Source organism: Amblyraja radiata, chromosome 35, assembly GCF_010909765.2.
Source record: "Amblyraja radiata isolate CabotCenter1 chromosome 35, sAmbRad1.1.pri, whole genome shotgun sequence".
Taxonomy (NCBI): domain Eukaryota; kingdom Metazoa; phylum Chordata; class Chondrichthyes; order Rajiformes; family Rajidae; genus Amblyraja; species Amblyraja radiata.
The window spans coordinates 17,763,129-17,785,260 of NC_045990.1; the positions used below are offsets into that span (position 1 = coordinate 17,763,129).

A 22,132-nucleotide genomic window follows, 5' to 3' on the forward strand; every position below is an offset into this window, starting at 1 on the left:
TGTGGTGGATGTTTATGTTAAAATGTATTTTGTGTGTTCTGTTGCTTTTTATAGGTATGACTGTATGGCAAATCAAATTCCTCGTATGTTGCAAAACATACTTGGCTAATAAAGTATGACTATGATTAAAAATAATGTTGAGTTTCTGTTGCAAGCCCACTCAAAGTTATTTTAAGGTTCTTTTCCCCAAGCATTTTAGGTCCAGAAGTTGTATATCAGAGACAAATTGGGCATTTGTTTTATCCAGAAGTAGTATTTCAACTACAAATTGAGTATGTTATTGTCCAGAAGTTGTATTTCAGCTACAAATTGAGCATCTTTTTTGTCCAGTTCTAATTCAGCTACAAATTGAGCATTTTAGGGGTCTGGGTCGCAATTTTCTCATCCAGAGTGATATGGTCTATGGTATATTAAGGCACACTGAACTTTTATCTCCTGTTCAAGATTCAAGAGAGTTTATTGTCATGTGTCCCAGATAGGACAATGAAATTCTTGCTTTGCTTGGTTCTTGGTTTCTTGGTCCTCCAAAATATTCCAAATGGAATTTAAACTGGAGGTGGTGAAGGGAGGGATTAAGCCAGAAAGGGTTATTGGGAAGAAAGAGCTACTTTAAATTTAGTTGCATCTGGTTGGGTAACTATAGTTGGGTGGAGATTATTCCATGCTTTAATTGTGCGTGGGAAGAACGAATTGCTGTACACATCTGTCTTTGTAGCTGGGATCACAAATTGGATCGAATGCCCTCGTCTGCTCCTAATTGGTTTGGGTTTGGTGTAGGTCTTGTAATCTATGTCTAGCTGACCATTTAACATTTTGTAAAAATTATTATTATGTTTAAATTCTTATTATGTTTACATATTCTGTTGTGCTGCAGCAAGCAAGAATGTCATTATCCTTCCTATGTGGGACACATAACAATAAAACTCTCTTGCCCATCTCTGCTCAACCTGGTGGCGGGACTGTCCCTTTAAACGCCGGTCGCGGCAGCCATTGGCTTTGAGTAGGCCTCAGGCCTCAGGCGGGCGGGCGGTGTGCATGGCAACGGCATGGAGTCGGGCCCTCAGCTCACGATCAACCAGCGCTTCGCCGGCCGTTACGAGCGCTACCGGCAGAAGGAGGAGCTGCAGCGGCGTGAGTAGTGGCGGCGGCGGTGGAGGGGCTGGCGGGAGGGTGGGCATGAAGTCTCCGAGCCGGAGATGTTGCTGCTGTGGTAGTAGGAAGCCTGCTGGCCGAGGCCTCAGCCAGCCTGTAGCTCAATAGCCCCTTAATGCACCTAACGCTGAAAATCCCCAGTGTCACTTTAAAACCTTGCAGCACACTAAGCACAAATAAAACATATGCAGGTAAAGTTTGTATATAGCACCAATAATGATGTAATTAAACAGTTAGAAATAATTGTTAATTATAATAATAATCAGCAATTCTAAACAAGATAGACACAAAGCTGGAGTAACTCAGCGGGTCAGGCAGCATCTCTGTGAAAAGGAATAGGTGATGTTTCAGATCGAGATCCACTTTCAGCCTGGGGCGAAGAGTCTGAAAAATGGTCTTGATCCAAAACGTTACCCATTCCTTCTCTCCAGAGATGCTGCCTGACCTGCTGAGTTACTCCATTATTTTGTGTCTATCTTTGGTGTAAACCAGCATCTGCAGTTCCTTAGGTACACAAAATTGCTGGAGAAACTCAGCGGGTGCAGCAGCATCTATGGAGCGAAGGAAATAGGCGACGTTTCGGGCCGAAACCCTTCTTCAGACTGAAACGTTGCCTATTTCCATCGCTCCATAGATGCTGCTGCACCCGCTGAGTTTCTCCAGCAATTTTGTGTACCTTCGATCTTCCAGAATCTGCAGTTCCTTCTTGAACACATCTGTAGTTCCTTCCCTCACCTCAATTATAAACAATTGTTTACAAACCTGTTGTGCTGCTTCTATTGCAAGACGCACGTAAAGGGCCTGTCCCACTTTCACGACCTAATTCACGACCTTTTTAACGTGGACATTTTTCATGAGGCTAGAAAAAACATCCCGATCTACTTGATGCCACGAGTACATACGACTAGCATCACGGCCTGCTACAACCTGCCTATGACCTCCTACGACCTCGTGACGACCATGCTGCGTGCATGAATCAAGCAGAGGTCGTGAATTAGGTCGTGAAAGTGGGACAGGCCCTTCTCGAGCATGTTCCTTCTCGAGACATATGATAATTAAACACTCTTGATTAATGGTGCCTGCCTGGCAGAAATGAGGAATCTATATGTAAAATATTGATTTAGTGTATGTAAAGTATATTTATTTGCAATCTGTATATGCATATATTTTTTTTCTTTTTGTTTCACAGTAAAGGATCGTTATGGTGATGGGGCTGGGGAAGAAGACAGTTCTTCAAGCTCTGAATCAGATGAGAGTGAATTGGTAAGATTCTCCTGCCTTCTCGCTTGTAACATTTAACACCCTTAATAACCAACAACAGTTTCTTCCCCTCTGTTTTCAGGCTTCCCTAAGCTGGGTACCGTCCAAGCCGCCTCTAACCCAAAGCGGACATTGAACTTTGTCTCTGGAACTGGTGTGCTACAATGCTGAGAACTATGTTCTGCACTCGTATCTTCCCCATTGCTCTACCTATTGTGCTTGAATTTGACTTGATTGGTTTTTACCTGTATTATCTGGTCTGTTTGGATGGTTTAAAAAACAAAGCTTTGACTGTACTTCAGTACAATAATGAACCTAAACCTAAAGCATACCATGACTGAAGTGTGGACTCTCACGCGTGTCTAAATGCCTCTTAAACATTGCTGTTGTATCTGGTCAAGTTGTCTGTGCGTATCACTAAATCTATAACCACTATACTGTACTTCATGCCTGCGTTGGGCCAGCCTGAGTAGAGAACTAGAGTTCAATTCAGTTCATTCCACAGGATCATTTCGTGGATATAATTGTTCATAACTACAGGTAGCTACATGAGCTAAGATTGGCTTTGGATACGTGAGCTAAGAATGGCTTCTTAACTATGGATGAATGTTATGTCATCTACCATCCCCCTGCAAAATAATACTGACACATTGCAAACATAATTCTCAGAAAGATAACATTTTAATCTCAATCTAATAAAATGCAGAGGGGGGTGGTTTTGGGACGCCAGAATGCACCGCTGAGCCTACTGGAGACGTTGTGGGTTCAATCAGCGAAACGTCGATGAAAGTAGGTGCTCACTTGATAACCCCATGACGTGTCTGCCTAGCCTTTCTCAACATCGGAGGAGCATAGGTGAGTGCAGAAGGCTCCCATCACCATCGGGAGTAAGTTGATATTTGGCACTTTGGACTTTTAACATCTTGTCCTGTTTATTTGTAAACATGATACGTTTTTGTTTTAAAGCTGAGATGGTTCTTGGCATCTAGTTTAGCTTGTACATATTTGTGGCTGATCTTTTTCCTGAAGTCAATGACACTTGCCCTCCTCTCCTTCAAAGGAAACTGACCCCACATTGGACATTGACTTCTACAAGACTCTTTCCTTGTTGAAGAAGAAGGATCCCAAAATCTACCAAAAAGATGTGCAGTTTTACACATCAGATGGTAAGTGTATCTGAGGTTTGGGTGGCACATAGTACTTATATGGTCATTGTGTTACTTTGAATGCCCAAGTGTTGTGATGTTTTTCCTCTTCAGGCAAGTATTAGTAAATGGGTTGTGTACCCATTATTGCACGATTTTCAAGTGATCTATTTGCAGTTCCTTAACATACCATCAAATCCTGTGGTTGCTAATTAACGGAAGACAAAAATGCTGGAGAAACTCAGCAGGTGAGGCAGCATGAGCGAAGAAAATGGGCAAAGTTTCGGACCGAAACCCTTCTTCAGCTAATTAACATTGGCTCACAGTCCACGAGTGCACCAATCTCCTTTTCAACCCCATATCCATATCCCTTCCTGACAATTTTTCCTTACGATATAAAAGAAGACCATTTCAGCCCATCGAGTTTGTGCCGGTTCACAGAACAATGCCATTTCCGTACTAATTTTCCATGTAATCTATTTTTTCTTTCTACATTTCTATCATTAGTTCCCCTACATGTTATGAGTCTTTTGAGGAACCTTGTTTGACATCTCATCTGAAAGTTCTAGTTCTAGCCCTTCCCTAGTACTGCAGTGCAGTGGTAGCCTGAATGAATGAAGGAGACTTTATTATCACATGTGACATGTCACAGTGCCATTCTTAGTTTTACTTACACAAGGTATATAAGCAATCGGCACATACAGGGCACCGACAAAGTTACAAAGTATTCCATTTATTCCCGCTTCATTCTCGGCAGACCCTCACGCCGGGTCTCCCTTTGTTCTCTCAGCTGCGGGTCCGATGTCCAGCACCCTCTGCCGGTCTGTCCGACCTCTGGTACCCTCTGCCGGTCTGATTGGGGATGATCAGCCATGATCACATTGAATGGCGGTGCTGGCTCAAAGGGCCGAATGGCCTACTACACCTATCGTCTATTGACCGTCTGACCTCTGAATATCATACTTTTTTTATGAAACAAAAAATAATTGATTCAATTATTTACAATAATATGTACAGTACAAAATAAATCGAAGCAAAACCCACCACTATAATACAAATCAAACAAATATTCTTCAGTACTAAATATACTATTATATAACTATAACACCATCCTTCTTAAGGACGCATTCCAACCCCCTGCCATGCCCAGCGGTCCCGGAAATCCTCCAGGGCGCCCGCGGACAGCGCATAGTCCCTCAGATGTAACCCTGGAGAATAACATACTTGGAAGGCTTGCACCCATAGCTGTCAGATTTCTGAGAGACCGTTGCTGTTGACATAATTTGATGTTTCTTTTGTCTAAGTCATGGGAATTAATTAATTTAAACATCTAACTGAGTAATTGCTGTCACACTTCAGCTGCGTCCACAGGTGCGATCCAAATTGACGTATTGTTGGTTAACAGGTATCTTAATATATTGGGCTGTTCACTGGAATGTATTTATCAACAAGTTCCTCAAATGAATCTAAATCTGAAAGAGGATGTGTGGAAAGCTGTAAGTGATACCAAATCCTTTGTTTTCTGCACAACATTATTTGCATGTTCTCTTTTAACTGTAGATAGAGAGGCCTGAAATTTCAACCAGTTTTCGTCCTGTTTCCAGCTTAATTTATTTTTATTTATTTTTATTTATTTTTAAATTAGAAGCAATTGTACAGAGATAAAATATTCAGCATCTAAAATGATACAATTATTGTACAGCTTCATTTTTATCCTTATAACCTAAACTATCAAAATGAAAAAAGAAAAGAAAAAGAAAACAAGAAAGAAAAAAGAATACAAGGTGAAAAGATAGATTAAAAAAGAACAAAAGAAAGTCCCCTGAACTACAGAGGTAGCGTGGCAGAAAGATATAGAAATAAGAAGAAAGAAAAAGAAAGGTGAAGATATACCTTGCCCCTCGTCCCCCCCGCCCACCTTACCCAACCCAGCATCACGTTTAGCTTAGTTTAGTTTAGAGATACAGCGTGAAAACATGCCCTTTGGCCCACCGAGTCTGCGCCAACCAGTGATCCCCGAACACTAATATTATCCTATATACACTTGGGACAAATTACAATTTTACCAAGCGAATGAACCTACTAACCTTGTGTCTTTGGAGTGCGGGAGCAAACCTGAGCACCCGCATCAAACCCACACAGGTCTTGTGGAGAACGTACAAACTCCGTATGGGCTAGCACCTGTGGTCAGGGTCCAACTCGGGTCTCTGACGGTCTAAGGCTGTAGCTCTACCACTGTGCCAACCCTTGTTGGCTTTTTTCCCCATTTGTATTATCTAGAGCTGGAAAGTGGAAAGAAAGTTGCGCTACCAAGAAGGGATCTGATGGTAACATCTCAAACTATCTTTTTATAGATGTTGGAAATGAAGGCAGCAAGGGGAAACCAGGAAACAAAAAGAAAAAGGAAAAGCCAATGTACCTAAAGGATTATGAACGGAAGGTCATTCTTGAGAAAGAGGGGTAAGTCATGCAGTAACATTCCCCAATATGGAAATGAGAATCTTTCAGTTGCAAGATATTCATTCAAAATATAAGTTTATTGGCCAAGTATTCACATACAAGGAATTTGCCTTGGTGCTCCGCCCACAAGTGACAACATGACATAGTGACAGTTAGGAATGATACATTAAACATTAATAATAAAACATTATTGATGCATTAAATAAAATACCAGAGAAAAACGAGGCTACAGATTTTTAGTTATTGAGTAGAGCTACTACGTGGAAAAAAGCTGTTTTTATGTCTGGCTGTGGCAGCTTTGACTGCATTTTACCTGCCTTCTAATGCTTGAAGTCACTTCTGGATGCTGGAGACATCCATGTTGTTCTCAACAATTAATGGTCTTAAAATGTTGACAATATTCAAAGCCGCAGATTCCAAGATTTTGTTAGTGTTCATACGTGGTAGGAGCAGAATTAGGCCATTCGGCCCATCAAGTTTACTCCGCCATTCAATCATGGCTGATCTATCTCTCCCTCCTAACCCCATTCTCCTGCCTTCTCCCCATAACCTCCATCTGTCTCCTCAGATTCTGGTGAACTTCTACCGCTGCACCATCGAGAGCATCCTTACCAACTGTATCACAGTATGGTATGGCAACTGCTCTGTCTCCGACCGGAAAGCACTGCAGAGGGTGGTGAAAATTGCCCAACGCATCACCGGTTCCTCGCTCCCCTCCATTGAGTCTGACCAAAGCAAGCGTTGTCTGCGAAGGGCGCTCAGCATCGCCAAGGACTGTTTACCCTCCTACCATCCGGGAGGCGCGACAGGTCTCTCCGTTGCCGGACCAGCAGGTCCAGGAACAGCTTCTTCCCTGCGGCTGTCACACCACTCAACAATGTACCTCGGTGATTGCCAATCACCCCCCCCCCCCCCTCCTCCCACAGGAAAAACACTATGACTGTATGCATGTAAATAGATTTATTTATTGAAACCATATTCTATGTCGCTCTTCCAGGGAGATGCTAACTGCATTTCGTTGTCTCTCTACTGTACACTGACAATGACAATTAAAGTTGAATCTGAATCTAACCCCTGACACCCGTACTAATCAAGAATCTATCTATCTCTTCTGTAATATCTAATAACTTGGCCTCCACAGCCTCTGTGGTAATGAATTCCACAGATTCACCACCTTCAGTCACTTCATGCCACCATCTCTTTGTTTATATGTCAGTAAACAAATTGTGCCCTTTTTGGACATATTTTAGCTTTTTATTACTGTCCATTATTGTCCACACTTTGGGATGAAGGTGAGAGTGCAATTAAACATTTAACGATTACTTAAAAAACGAATTCATATTGAGTCAAACATGTTCATTTTTGATCATTACATTGTATAAGATTTTGATAATTGGAGTAATGTGATGGCCGATTTATATATATTTTCCTAAATATTGTTTCCTTCATTACAAAGAAAATATGAGGATGATGACAGTGATGACGAAGAAACAAGAGCTAAAATAGAGGTAGGATTTACTTTCTATGACTGTCTATTGCTGAGTTATTGGAGCATGAGTTACATGTTAGATTCCTGCATTGGGCGACACAGTGACACAGCAGTAGAGTTGCTGCCTTACAGCTGCCTTGCTACGGGTGCTGTCTGTATGGAGTTCGTACATTCTCCCTGTGACCGCATGGGTTTTCTCTGGGTGTTCCATTTCCTCCCACACTCTAAAGACATGTAGGTTTGTAAGTTAACTGGCTTTGGTGCAATTGTGAACTGTCTCTAATGTGTAGGATAGTGCTAGTGTATGGGAATCGCTGGTCGGCGTGGCCTTGGAGGGCCGACTTCCAGTGAGCAAAGGTCCAAAGGTCCAAAGCTCAAGCTCGCTCCATCTAAAAATTCAACCAGTCAATTTTCCGCAATGCAAGTATATCCTTCTGTAAACATGAGGACCAAAGCTATATGCAGTAGTCCAGGTGTCCAGTAAAAGTGCCACTTTTACGCTCCATACCCGTTTCTATAAAGGCCAAAGAAACTACAAAAAGTAGTAAACACTGCCCAGTCCATCATCGGCTCTGACCTCCCTACCATCGAGGGGATCTATCACAGTCACTGCCTCAAAAAGCCTGGCAGCATCATCAAGGACCCATACCATCCTGGCCACACACTCATCTCCCCGCTACCTTCAGGTAGAAGGTACAGGAGCCTGAAGACTGCAACAACCAGGTTCAGAAACAGCTACTTCCCCACAGCCATCAGGCTATTGAACTCAACTCAAACAAAACTCTGAACATTAATAGCCCATTATCTGTTATTTGCACTTTATCTGTTTTATTTATTAATGTGTGTATATACAGTATTTATACAATAGTATATGGACACACTGATCTGTTCTGTATTCATGCCTTCTATAATTCTGTTGTGCTGAAGCAAAGCAAGAATTTCATTGTCCTATCTGGGACACATGACAATAAACAATCTTGAATCTTGAATGTTCCATTAGTCATTCTAATTGCTTCCTTTATCTACACGCCAATCCATTTGTATTTCATGAGATAAGACAGCTGATCCCTTTGCATTGAAGGGGAGAGAAGACAATTGCTATTCTTTACCCTTCTATTTTTTTTGGTTATATAGTATTTCCAAAGGTAGATGCTTGACAGTAGTTTACATTGATAAACTGTCATTAATGTTACAAAATGTTTAATGGATACACTTGAATGACCTTCAGCATCCTTTGTGACTACTACCGTTGAAGCTCTCCTTATCTGCACCTAAACAGCGGATGTTGCAACTTAATCTTGTGCATACTCTAACTTACTTAAGGGCCTGTCCCACTGTACGAGGTAATTCAAGAGTTCTCCCGAGTTTCCCCTGATTCGAACTCGGAGAATTACAGTAATAGCCGTTTGTAGGTACTCGGGGCTCTCGTGGACATTTTTCACACTATTGAAAAAACTTCACGAGCTTACCGCGTTTCCCGAGTACCTGCCGTTAGTGTTACGAGCTGCTAAGAGATGTCCCGAGCTCCAACGTGCCCACTATGTACATTCCACATACTTACCATGAGTTTGATTTTTTTTTTAAACTCGGGAGAGTTCTTGGGTATACTCTTATAGTGGGACAGGCCCTTTACTGTGCACCTGAGTCTTTCAAAACGACTTAGCATTGCCAGAACCTAAAGGCTTCCCATTAAAAAGCCTCCTCCGTGGCCAGATTGGAGGAGCAGCACCTCATATTTCGTTTGGGCAGTTTACACCCCAGCGGTATGAACATTGATTTTTCTAATTTCAGGTAGTCCCTACTTTCTCCTCCCCTTCTCAGCTCTCCCTCAGCCCACTGTCTCCGCCTTCCTTTCTTCTTCCCGCCCCCCCCCCCCCCCACCCACACATCAGTCCGAAGAAGGGTCTCGACCCGAAACGTCACCTATTCCTTCACTCCATAGATGCTGCCTCACCCGCTGAGTTTCTCCAGCATTTTTGTCTACATTTGATTTTCCAGCATCTGCATTTCCCTCTTAAACAAACGGAGTGGTTTTAGTGATCATCTCAATAACATTTTTCGTGCGGCACGGTGGCGCAGCGGTAGAGTTACTACTTTACGGCGCCTTGCAGCGCTGGAGACCCAGGATACTGTCTCTACAGAGTTTGTACGTTCTCCCCGTGACCGCGTGGGTTTTCTCGGAAATCTTTGATTTCCTCCCACACTCCAAAGACGTACAGGTTTGTAGGTTAATTGGCTTGGTTTAACTAAATTTGTCCCTGGTGTGTGTAGGATAGTGTTGGTGTGTGGGGATCGCTGGTCAGTGCGGGCTCGGTGGGCCGAAGGGCCTGTTGCCGCGCAGTATCTGTAAACTAAACTAAAAGATAAGGTTTTAGCATTGTATGGAGCTCAGATACTTATCAAATGCCTTTCTTCAAGAAGCGTTGGTTTGGAAGTAGGTTTGTTACTGTGCTTTTATGATGCTGACACATTAATGGGAATTTGGTTTCAGAGAGCAGCATCTCCCAGTTACATAGAAGAACAAAAACAACTGAAAGAAAGGTAAGAATGTGAGAGACTCGTGCCTGGAATAATCACTTGAATGCACTGATTTTTTTTTCCCTAGTTAGTTCATCTAATTTCTGCTCCCAATCCACTTTCTTCCATCTAGCCAAATTTAATTCCACATGCTGGTTGCAGATCATTGTCTGTCCTTATTGTATATGTTTACAATTCCACATGAATTGAATCAAATCATTACAAACCCACTGCTTCCCATATGTACCTAGACTACACCTCTACCCACCCTGTCTCTTGTAAGGTCTCCCTCTCCCCCTCTCCCCCTCTCCCCCTCTCCCCCTCTCCCTTCCTCTCTCCCCGCTCTCTCCCTCTCTCCATCTCACCCTCTCTCCCTCCCCCTCGCTCCCCCTTTCCCCCTCTCCCCCTCTCCCCCTCCCTCCCCCCCCCCCTCCCCCCCCCCCCCTCTCCCCCCCCCTCCCTCTCTCTCTCCCTCTCCCACTCTCCCCCTCACTCCCTCTCTCCCTCTCTCCCTCTCTCCCTCTCTCCCTCTCTCCCTCTCTCCCTCTCTCCCTCTCTCCCTCCCCCTCCCCCTCCCCCTCCCCCTCCCTCCTGTTCTCCAGATGTGGCCTTCCACAAAAGGACATCCGAGATATCTTTCTTTTATTTCAGGTTCTACTACTTTGAATTGAATCCATACCATTTTCTTTGTCTTCAATATATTCTATTCATTTAGTCAAGACGAGCCATTGGTAGAGCTGCTGCCTCACAGCGCCAGAAACCCAGGTTTGATCCTGAGCTCGGGTGCTGTTGTGCAGAGTTTGCACCTTCTCCCTCTGAGCGCGTGGGTTTCATCCGGATGCTCCCGTTTCCTCCCGCATCCCAAAAACGTGCTGGTTTCTTGGATAATTGGGCTCTGTAAATTGCACTCGGCATGTCGGGGTGTGGATGAGATAGTGGGAAAACATAGCACTAGTGTGAATGGGTGAATGGGCCACAAGGACTAAGTGGGCTGAAGGGCCTGTTTCCTTGCTCTATCACTGAACGGAACATTTTTAGTAATCTGCATTGACTGGGCCTGTCTAACTTCTATTCGCATTATAAACCAATACCATTAACCAACCGTTCCATAATTCCAGGCCCTTTTCACCTACTCCTTTTGTTAAAGATTGTGGGGTTACGTTTGGCAGTCTCCTATAACTGACAGAAATGACCAGAGTGAGCTCTGGGTCACTATAGGAAGCCATGGACGACCCTTCTTTACTGTACTGGTGATGCTGCCCATTTGCCTGGCTGGAACATGCAGCCTGAAGTGATTTGAGGCAGCCAACTGCTGAGCTTTGCACTTTTGTCTGAGATGCACTGTTTCTCTCCTCAATGTGTTACCAATGATTTTTTTGGGGGGGTTATTTCTAAATAAGCATTGAAGTGTGCAGTATCAAATTCTACAAGCTAGACAAATGTATTGCCAGCTTTCAAATCAATGCTTATTTTAAACAAATAAAACCCCTTTTGGTTTTCTTGAGCTGGTTTTGGTTGCAATGATCAAATACAGAGGGGAACCTTGACTTGCACAGAGTGTCATGACCAAGCATAGTAGTTTGGATAGATTTCATGCCGCCAAATAGACACAACAAGCTGGAGCAACCCAGCGGGACAGGCAGCATTTCTGGAGAGAACGAATGGTTGATGTTTCGGAGTGAGACCCTTCTTCAAACTGAATTTTCAGAGAGTTTCTAAACATTTACAAAGCTGCAGGGAAGATCAATAGACAATAGGTGCAGGAGTAAGCCATTCGGCCCTTCGAGCCAGCACCGCCATTCAATGTGATCATGGCTGATCATCCCCAATCAGTACCCCGTTCCTGCCTTCTCCCCATATCCCCTGACTACGCTATTTTTAAGAGCCCTATCTAGCTCTCTCTTGAAAGCATCCAGAGAACCTACCTCCACCGCCCTCTGAGGCAGAGAATTCCACAGACTCGCATCTCTCTGTGAGAAAAAATGTTTCTTCGTCTGCATTCTAAATGGCTTACTCCTTATTTTTAAACTGTGGCCCCTGGGTCTGGACTCCCCCAACATCGGGAACATGTTTCCTGCCTCTAGCGTGTCCAAACCCTTAACAATCTTATATGTTTCAATGAGATCCCTCTCATCCTTCTAAACTCCAGAGTGTACATGCCCAGCCGCTCCATTCTCTCAGCACATGACAGTCCCACCATCCCGGGAATTAACTTTGTATACCTATGTTGCACTCCCTCAATAGCAAGAATGTCCTTCCTCAAATTAGGTGACCAAAACTGCACACAATACTCCAGGTGTGGTGACAAAAACTTGCGTTTAGATCATGTCAAAAGCCACGTCAAAGTAGGGTTGTTTGAGGAAGAGTTTCTTCAAACAACCCTTCTTCAGACCACAAATGCTGCTGGGTGTCCCTTTGCACTGTCTGCCAACCCTCTAACATCTCGTATGATGTGTCTTTGTGCAAGAACACCAGTGCCAGGAGCATGGAGTTTGATATCAAAGAATGATTTCATAAAGATGGACACAAAATGCTGGAGTAACTCAGCGGGACAGGTAGCATCTGTGGAGAGAAGGTAGGGGTGACGTTTCAGGTTGAGACCCTTCTTCAGACTTGGAGTTAGGGGAGAGGGAGATATAGAGATAGGGCCAGAGTGAGTCCCACCGCAAATTGGAGGAGCAGCATCTCATATTTCGCTTGGGTAGTTTACACCTCAGCGGTATGAACATTGACTTCTCCAATTTCAGGTAGTCCTTGCTTTCTCCCTCCTTCCCCTCCCCTTCCCAGCTCTCCCACAGCCTGTCTCCGCCTCTTCCTTTCTTTTTCCCGCCCCCCCCCCCCCCAACATCAGTCTAAAGAAGGGTCTCGACCCGAAATGTCGCCTATTTCCTTCGCTCCATAGATGCTGCCTCACCCACTGAGTTTCTCCAGCTTTTTTGACTACCTTAGAGATATGGAAAGGTAAGGTATGAAAACAAGAGATTCACCACCCTCTGACTAAAGATATCCCTCCTCATCTCCTTCCTAAAGAAATGTCCTTAATTCTGAGGCTATGACCTCTGGTCTTAGACTGTCCCACTAGTGCAAACGTCCTCTCCACATCCACTCTATCCAAGCCTGTCACTAGTCGGCAAGTTTCAATGAGATTCCCCCCCCCTCATTTTGCCTTTGTCTAATCATCTGCCCATTGTCTTGCCTTTGTCTAATCATCTGCCCATCAACCCCCTTTCACCTGTATATTTACCTATGACTTGCCTGGCTTTGGTCTGCGCCTTGCTTTCAGCCCACTACTACAATCAGTTTGAAGAAGGATTTGAAATTGTGCCTATTGATGTTCTCCAGTGATATTGGACATACTCCAGATACTTCAGCACTTTGTCTTTATTTTCGCAAACCAACATCTGCAGTTCCTTGGGTCTAGTTGCTACTCGTTTGCCTTGGAAATTGAACATTGCAATATTTATTGATTATTGTCATAATGTCATAAGTGATAGCAGAACTCGGCCATTCGGCTCATCAAGTCCACTCCGCCACTCAATCACGGCTGGTCTATCTCTCCCTCCTAACCCCATTCTCCTGCCTTCTCCCCTGACACCCAGACCCCCTGACACCCTCACAGTGGCGCAGCGGTAGAGTTGCTGCCTTGCAGCGCCGGAGACCCGGGTTCGACCCTGACTACGGGTGCTGTCTGCGCGGAGTTTGTACGTTCTCCCCGTGACCTGCGTGGGTTTTTTCTGAGACTCTCACTCGGGCTTTGGTCTGCCCCCAGCTTTCCTCCCACACTCCAAAGACGTACAGGTTTGTATGTTAATTGGCTTGGTAAATGTAAAAAATATCCCTAGTGTGTGTCGGATAGTGTTACTTTGCGGGGATCGCTGGTGGAGGCCTGTTTCCGCGCTGTATCTCTAAACTAATCAACCGTTGTGTTGCGTTTTCCCACAGCCTCTGTAAGTTTGTTGACGACAGCGAAGAGGACAGAGAGAGTGGGGATGACGGCACTGGTTTTCTGAAACTGCGGGTGAAGTCTGAAGAAGAAAAGGTGCCTGATGTGGTTTTTATTCCACTTTTAGTTTCCATGCTGCATTTATTATGTGGAAAGATAATTATTCTTGGCTCAGCGCATGTCACTGCACCTATTACAGACTGAAACACTATGTGCCCAGTGCTTTATTGCGCTGTTACATATTTGTTATTGTCCTACGGACATGTGAATTGATGCAGTATATCAATTTACTTGGAATTTGTTGTGTTGTGCTCCTGTCCTATACGAACTATTGATGGTGACTTGGTAACACTGGAAAACAGTAAAATGAAGAAATGGAGAAATCTTATCCTTCACATCCTTAGAAACATATAAAATTATAAAAGGACTGGACAAGCAAGATGCAGGAAAAATGTTCCCAATGTTGGGCGAGTCCAGAACCAGGGGCCACACAGTCTTAGAATAAAGGGGAGGTCATTTAAGACTGAGGTGAGAAAAAAAAATTTCACCCAGAGAGTTGTGAATTTATGGAATTCTCTGCCACAAAGGGCAGTGGAGGCCAAGCCACAGGATGGATTTAAGAGAGAGTTAGATAGAGCTCTAGGGGCTAGTGGAGTCGAGGGATATGGGGAGAAGGCAGGCACGGGTTATTGATAGGGGCCGATCTGCCATGATCACAATGAATGGCGGTGCTGGCTCGAGGGGCCGAATGGCCTCCTGCACCTATTTTCTATGTCTATGTTTTCACAATGTAATACCATGACTGTCAATATTCTGTTATTCTGGGATTTGGGGTCAGTGAATTTGGCACATTGGCTCGTTTGTTGGGATTGCAAGATCCCAACTCCCTTGCAAGTCGGGAGCTTGCAATTTAAAATGTGTGCATTTGTTTCGAGTGAACATGGAGAGCCAGGGTAGAAACTTAAGGGAGCAAACATACAGGTGGCACGGTGGCGTAGCAATCGAGCTACTGCCCAACAGCGCCAGAGGTCCAGGTTAGAATCTGACTACAGGTGCTGTCTGTACGGAGTTTGCACGTTCTCCCCGTGACCGCAAGAATTCTCTCCGAGATCTTCGGTTTCCTCCCACACTCCAAAGACGTGCAGGTTTGTAGGTTACAAGGTCATAAGTGATAGGAGCAGAATTAGGCCATTCAGCCCATCAAGTCTACTCTGCCGTTCAATCATGGCTGATCTATCTGTCTCGCTTCTAACCCTAATCCTAACCCCATTCTCCTGGCTTCTCCCTATAATCCCTGACACCCGTACTAATTAACCAAACCAGGTTAATTGGCTTGGTATAAATGTAAATTGTCCCTACTGTGTGTAGGATAGTGTAAAGGGCCTGTCCCACTTTCACGACCTAATTCACAACCTTTTTTACTCGTGGATATTTTTCATCAGGCTAGAAAAACCTACTTTATGCCACTAGTGCCTACGACTAGCATCAGGCCTGCTACGACCTCCTATGACCTTGTGACGACCATGCTGCGAGTATGAGTCAAGGGCAAACTCGAAGTGGGACAGGCCCTTTAGTGTGCGGGATCGCTGGTCGGTATGGACTCGGTGGGCCGAAGGGTCTGTTTCCGCACCATATCTCTAAAATAAACGAAAATATATAGTGTATTGCTTTAGGCTCCATGATGACATCAGGTATTGCTTAGGAACTGCCAAAGCAACTCGTATCCCAGCTCTCCTTTAATTTCCTGTTGCACATATTCATTTCCTTTCACTGATAAGGCTATACACAGAGTCCAGATTTAAACTCAACCAATATTAATGATTATTCATGTGTTGCTTTTTCAAAGGAAAAAGAAGAAGAGTTTTATATCAGTTGGCTGAGAGGACAAAATGATTTGGAAGACAAAGAGCAGCTAAAAGATATAGTGAGTACTTTCAATTTATTTTCCATTATCTTGGTATAATGGACATCTGATTTGTATTGCATTTGGAAATAATACTTGAGTAAAATAACAATCCAGGTTACTTTTTTTTACAGATGCTAGATAATCTCAAACTTGGGTCAAAATCGTAGAGTTGTAGAGCACAGAAACGGATCCTTTGGCACACTATGTCCATGTCAACCTTTTTCCCCATCTGCAGTAATCCCACTTGCTCACATTCGGTCGGTATCAATAGGCAATAGGTGCAGGAGTAGGCCATTTGGCCCTTCGAGCCAGCACCGCCATTCAATGTGATCATGGCTGATCATCCCCAATCAGTACCCCGTTCCTGCCTTCTCCCCATATCCCCTGACCGCTATCTTTAAGAGCCCTATACAGCTCTCTCTTGAAAGCATCCAGAGAACCGGCCTCCACCGCCCTCTGAGGCAGAGAATTCCACAGACTCACCACTCTCTGTGAGAAAAAGTGTTTCCTCATCTCCGTTCTAAATGGCTTACCCCTTATTCTTAAACTGTGGCCCCTGGTTCTGGACTCCCCCAACATCGGGAACATGTTTCCTGCCTCTAGCGTGTCCAAACCCTTAACAATCTTATATGTTTCAATAAGATACCCTCTCATCCTTCTAAACTCCAGAGTGTACAAGCCCAGCTGCTCCATTCTCCAGCATATGACAGTCCCGCCATCCCGGGAAATTACCATGTAAACCTACGCTGCACTCCCTCAATAGCAATAATGTCCTTCCTCAAATGAGGGGACCACAACTGCACACAATACTCCAGGTGTGGTCTCACTAGGGCTCTGTACAACTGCAGAAGGACCTCTTTGCTCCTGTACTCGACTCCTCTTGTTATAAAGGCCAACATGCCATTCGATTTCTTCACTGCCTGCTGTACCTGCATGCTTACACAAAGCGCTGGAGTAACTCAACGGGACAGGCAGCATGTGTATGAAAGAACTGTTGGTTTATACCGAAGGTAGACACAAAATGCTTGAGTAACTCAGGCGGTCAGGCAGCATTTCTGAAGGAGAAGAATAGGTAACGCATCTCTGGCGAATATGGATAGGCGACTCTTTGGGTCGGGACCCATCTTCAGACAACAAATCTGAATAAGGGTCGCGACCCGAAACGTCTCCTATCCACGTTCTCCAGAGATGTTGCCTGACCCGCTGAGCTACTCCAGTATTTTATGATTTTTTTTTGGAGTTCTTTGTGTCTGCAAAAAATGTGAGGATGTGGCAGTTCAAGGCAGAGCACCACTGAGTAAGAGTCAAGGTTGGGTGGCACATTGAAGTTCAAGTTTAATTAATGATCCCATCTGGTAAAGTACAGGGAACAAGTTTAGTTTATAGTCACATGTACCGAGGTACAGTGAAAAGCTTTTGTTGTGTGCTAAAGGCCCTGTCACAAATTCTCCCGAGTTTTCCCCTTGATTCAAACTCGGAGAATGTCCGTAGCGAGTCCGTAGGAGTCCGTAGATATTTTGTAGCGGCTCATAATGCCAGCCGTAGGTACTCGGGGCATCAGGTAAGTCGGGACGTTTTTTCAGCATGTTGAAAAATGTCCACGAGTAAAACAAAATAGCCCTGAGTACCCACGGCGGGCATCTCCGAGTTTAAATAAAGGGGGGAATTCGTGAGTAACTCGGGAAAGTGGGACAGGGCCTTAACCAGTCAGCGGAAAGACAATACAAGATTACAATGATGCTACCTGACCCGCTGAGTTACTCCTGCATTTTGTGTCTATCTTCGGTGTAAACCAGCATCTGCAGTTCCTTCCCACACACTCGAGCCATCCACAGTGTACAGATACATTATAAAAGGGAATAATGTGAATAATGTTTAGTGGAAGATAAGGCCCAGTTAAGTCCGATTAAAGATAGTCCGGGGGTCTCTAATGAGGTAGACAGTAGTTCAGGACCGCTCTCCAGTTGGTGATAGGATGGATCAGTTGCCTGATAACAGCTGGCAAGAAACTGTCCCTGAATCTGGAGGTGTCCGTTTTAATTGTCAAAGAACTGTTCTCCTGATCAATATTTGATTTGATTTGATTGGATTGGATTCAATTTATTGTCATTGCACTTTTCAGTGCAACGAAATGGTTTAGCCTGCAGTCATAACATAGAATAAATAACAAACACTCAACACAGTTTAAGTCCCAAAGTCATTGTGTCTTCCCTCCTTGCTCTCCCTCTGCGCTGAGGCAATCCAAGCCTCCGATGTTGTGACCCCGCCGGGTGATGGTAAGTAAGTCCCGCGGCTGAATCCGTGCTCCGCAAGCGGGCCGGTTCAAACTCCGCGGCCCGGGGCGGTCGAAGCTGCCGAAGCTGCCGTCCTCCAGTCCAGCGGACGCAGCTGTAGTTGCGGGAGTTCCGGAAAACAGAACTCGAGCTCCCGATGATGTCGTCCACTGGCCCGCGGCCGAGCCTCTGAGGCTCCAAAGTCGGGTTGGAAGTTGGGTCGCCCTGCAACCATAGCCCCGAAGTCGGCCAGCCTCGTTGGTAAGTCCTGGCTCTGCCTCCGGAGCCTCGAGGTCGGTCGCAGTTGGAGGCCGCCAGCTCCGCGATAGGCCTCAGCGCAGACGGACACGGAGACGGGGGATACGGCAGGAAAGGTCGCACCCCCCCCGAAGGAAGAGTCATAAAACATGTTACACCCACCCCCCCCCCCCACACACACACATACACAACTAAATAAACCGAAATAAACTAAAAACGGGACAAGAGAAAACAAAAAGCAGAAAAGACAAGGACTGCAGGCGAGCCGCAGCTGCAAGGCAGCGCCGCCACTTACGGAATTTTTGGTCATTTCTGCTACAAATGGTCAGCAAATTGATGCTTCTGAGGAGAAATTGTTACTGTAATATACAGTTAAACAATGGTATAGGAACTGATGGTGTTTTGTTCACAGCTGTTCAGGGTCAGATGTGTGATTTACTCGAGGTATTTATAAATCATAACACTTTCAGTGATTAGATCTGTGATTTCCTGTGTTCAAAGCTTGTCCATTGTCTAATCGTTAACGCCATCAGGTTTTTTGTCTCCCTAGTGCTTTAATGAACTGTGGAACTGGCCTTATCACAATGGAAATCTTGATGTCAGCAAGTGCCATTCACTCAACAGGGCTAAATGTGTGGTCAATCTAGAGAGATTTTCATCAATCCTCAAGCCAAATCTTAATCCTTAAATCAAGTGCTATCACGATTCCAGCTGACAAACCACTTAGTCCACTAATAAGTTCTTATTTTAAAAATGAACCATGTGCCCAGTCTCTAGAATGTGCCCAACTGAAGTGATATTTTTTCCCCTACTTTAGTTTAGAAATACAGCACGGAAACAGGCCCCCTGGCTCACCAAGTCCGTGCCGATCAGCGATTCCCGTACACTCGCTGGGGCCAAATTACAATTTATACTGAAGTCAATTAACCTACAAACCTGTACATCTTTGGAGTGTGGAAGGAAATCTGAGCACCCAGGGAAAACCCACACAGGTCACCTGAGAACATACAAACTCCGTACAGACAGCACCCGTAGTCAGGATCGAATCTGGGTCTGTGGCGCTGTGAGGCAGGAAATGTCTCTGTAAAGCTTCTCGGATGTTTTTTCCTGCATTAAAACTGCCATCTAAAATAATAATAATGAGTTTCATAACTGACCTTCAGAGTCATACAGCACGGATGCAGGCCCTTCAGCCCATATCGTCCACACCTACCACAATGCCCCGTCAAACCTTTGATCCATACTCTTGTCCACCTTTGATCCACATTCCTTCAAATCCTCTCCTATCAATGTACCTGTCCTATCCATGTACCTGTCCTATCCATGTACCTGTCCTATCCATGTACCTGTCCTATCCATGTACCTGTCCTATCTATGTACCTGTCCAAATGTATTTTAAAGGTTGTTATTGCACCTGCCTTTGCCATTTCCTCTGGCAGCTTGTTCCATAAATGCTTTTGTGACCTGTTTCTAGATTGTAAAGAAAAAATATTTAGTCTCAATATGAGTGTCTTGAAAAATGGCCAGGTCTGAGGTGTAACACTGCTGTTTAGTTTAGTTGAGTGCTACAGTGCGGAAACAGGCCTATCGGCCCACCGAGTCGGCACCCACCAGCGACCCCCGCACATTATCACTACCCTACACACACTAGGGACAATTTTACATTTATACCAATCCAATTAACCTACAAACCGATACCTCTTTGGAGTGTGGGAGGAAACCGAAGATTTGTGAGAAAACCCATGTAGGTCAGGGGGAGAAGGTACAAACACTGTACAGACAGCACCCGTGGTCGGGATGAAACCCAGGCCTGTGGCGCTGTGAGGCAGCAACTCCACCGCTGCACCATCTGTTGCTTTAGAAATGTCCATTTTGTTAGTATGGTTTTAAGACATGGGTGAAAATGGTGCTGCTCTTTTATTATCTGGAACCACTTGGAGATCAGATAAACTCTGTTCCAAGTAGCATTGTACTTTGGTAGTATATCCTACTCTGCATGATAATTGTGTCGGATTGCAAAAGTTATCCTTTTGCATTACCAGTTGGAATGCCACATGTTTAGATTCATGTCATCAATTTCCTTCACCACCTCCAGCCTTATTTAAACCCTTTGGTTTTATTTAGTGGGCTAACATGCAAAACAATGCTTCTGGCTGTATCTCTGTACATGTGCCAATGATAAATCAATATCAATACTCCCAACAGTGCATGGTTGATTTTTATTACCATTGGTTTACTCTTCTTCTTTTCATGTCCATCTTGTTACAAATGTTGACCTCGCTGTCATTGTCCATCCTGAAAAGGATGCAAGCTTCCTGCTGTGACAATCAGTGGAAGCCATCACTTGTTGCAGTAGATGATGGTGGTAGCAGAATTAGCTCAGGATACATCCAGTCTCCAGCCCCGCGACGTGGACGCTTCTGCTATGGGGCCATTGGTTTACTAATGGCATGTGCACTGAGATACACAGAACAAGGTTTTACACTGTATTTTCCAGGCAAATCATTTCATGCATGACTACACCAAATAGTGCAAAAAGAAATAAATAAAGAGTGCAGAATATAGTGTTACTGCTACAGAGAATGTGCAGATGAAAAAGAATGCATGGGCTTCAGCAAGGTAGATTGGAAGATTGAGAAATCAAGATTTTTTTTCTTTTTAGATGTACAGCACAGCTGGTTGAGCTGCTGTCAACAGCACCAGAGACCCTGGTTTGATCCTGACTACGAGTGCTGTCTGTGTGGAGTTTGCACGTTCTCCCTGTGACCACGTGGGTTTCCCCCGGGTGCTCTTGTTTCCTCCCACATTCCAAAGACGTGCGGGTTAGTAGTTTAATTGGCCCTCTGTAAATTTGCCTCTAGTCCGTAGGCAGTGGATGGGAAAGTGGGATAACAGAGAACTAATGTGAAGGTAGACAAAAGTGCTGGAGAAACTCGGCGGGTGCAGCAGCATTTATGGAGCGAAGGAAATAGGCAACGTTTCGGGCTGAAACCCTTCTTCAGACGGGTTTCTAATGTGAACAGGTGACCAATGTTCAGTGTGGACTTGGTGGGCCGAAGGGCCTGTTTCCATGCTGTGTGTGTGCGTGCAAGTTTTTTTTGAATGGTAGTATTAGAATCACTTAACTTGGTCGGGTTCATAAGACAATTGGTTTTGAGACCTGCACTGCTGTAACCCAAATAATGCATCTACTGCCTTAACATGAGAGACTAATAAATATATCTAAGTGGAATCTTCCCTGTGGAATATTCATTTATTTATGATAACATGATCATTTAAACTAAAGAAAAAAACCATTGTGAATTAGCAATTTGAAGCGTACTTCTGCATAGTTCTAGACCGGCCTAGATTGTTAGAGGATTGTGGTGGGTCTTGGGTCAGTGAAGAACAGGAATGCTGCAGTATTGTTACACGAGGTCTCCATTAGACTATCAGGGAGTCTCTTCCTTCGTGAGGGAAGGTGTTTCACTTGCTTTCCAATCAGTGCCATGGGGTTTGTGCACACCTTCAGTTCATCTCCAGCTGTATATACACATACACAAAAAAAAATCAACGCTCCCAAGTCTCTGTAATTCAGAGCTTATTTGGAGGTTGCAGTGTGTAATATATTGTTGGCTGTGGAGAAGAAGCTGTTCCAGACCCTGGATGCTAGTTTTCAGGCACTTATATCTTCTTCCCGATGGCAGGAGTGAAATGAGAGTGTGGCCAGGGCAGTGTGGGTCTCTGATG

The 22,132-nt window shown here is 44.5% G+C and overlaps 1 protein-coding gene across 2 annotated transcripts in view; it reads left to right on the forward strand.

The window, feature by feature from the left end:
• The first annotated feature begins 981 nt into the window (after window positions 1-981).
• kri1 (KRI1 homolog) overlaps window positions 982-22,132 on the forward strand; it is a 70,768-nt gene continuing 49,617 nt past the window's right edge. Inside the window, exons 1-8 of one of the 2 annotated variants that reach the window (XM_033050721.1) lie at window positions 982-1,131; window positions 2,342-2,415; window positions 3,473-3,578; window positions 5,912-6,017; window positions 7,474-7,525; window positions 9,998-10,047; window positions 13,966-14,062; window positions 15,813-15,890. In XM_033050721.1, the coding sequence (XP_032906612.1) occupies window positions 1,047-1,131; window positions 2,342-2,415; window positions 3,473-3,578; window positions 5,912-6,017; window positions 7,474-7,525; window positions 9,998-10,047; window positions 13,966-14,062; window positions 15,813-15,890 (648 nt within the window). In that variant the 5' untranslated portion in view covers window positions 982-1,046. Of the gene's footprint in view, window positions 1,132-1,252; window positions 1,344-2,341; window positions 2,416-3,472; window positions 3,579-5,911; window positions 6,018-7,473; window positions 7,526-9,997; window positions 10,048-13,965; window positions 14,063-15,812; window positions 15,891-22,132 lie in introns of those variants that run through there. The other variant, XM_033050722.1, reaches the window with a different exon arrangement.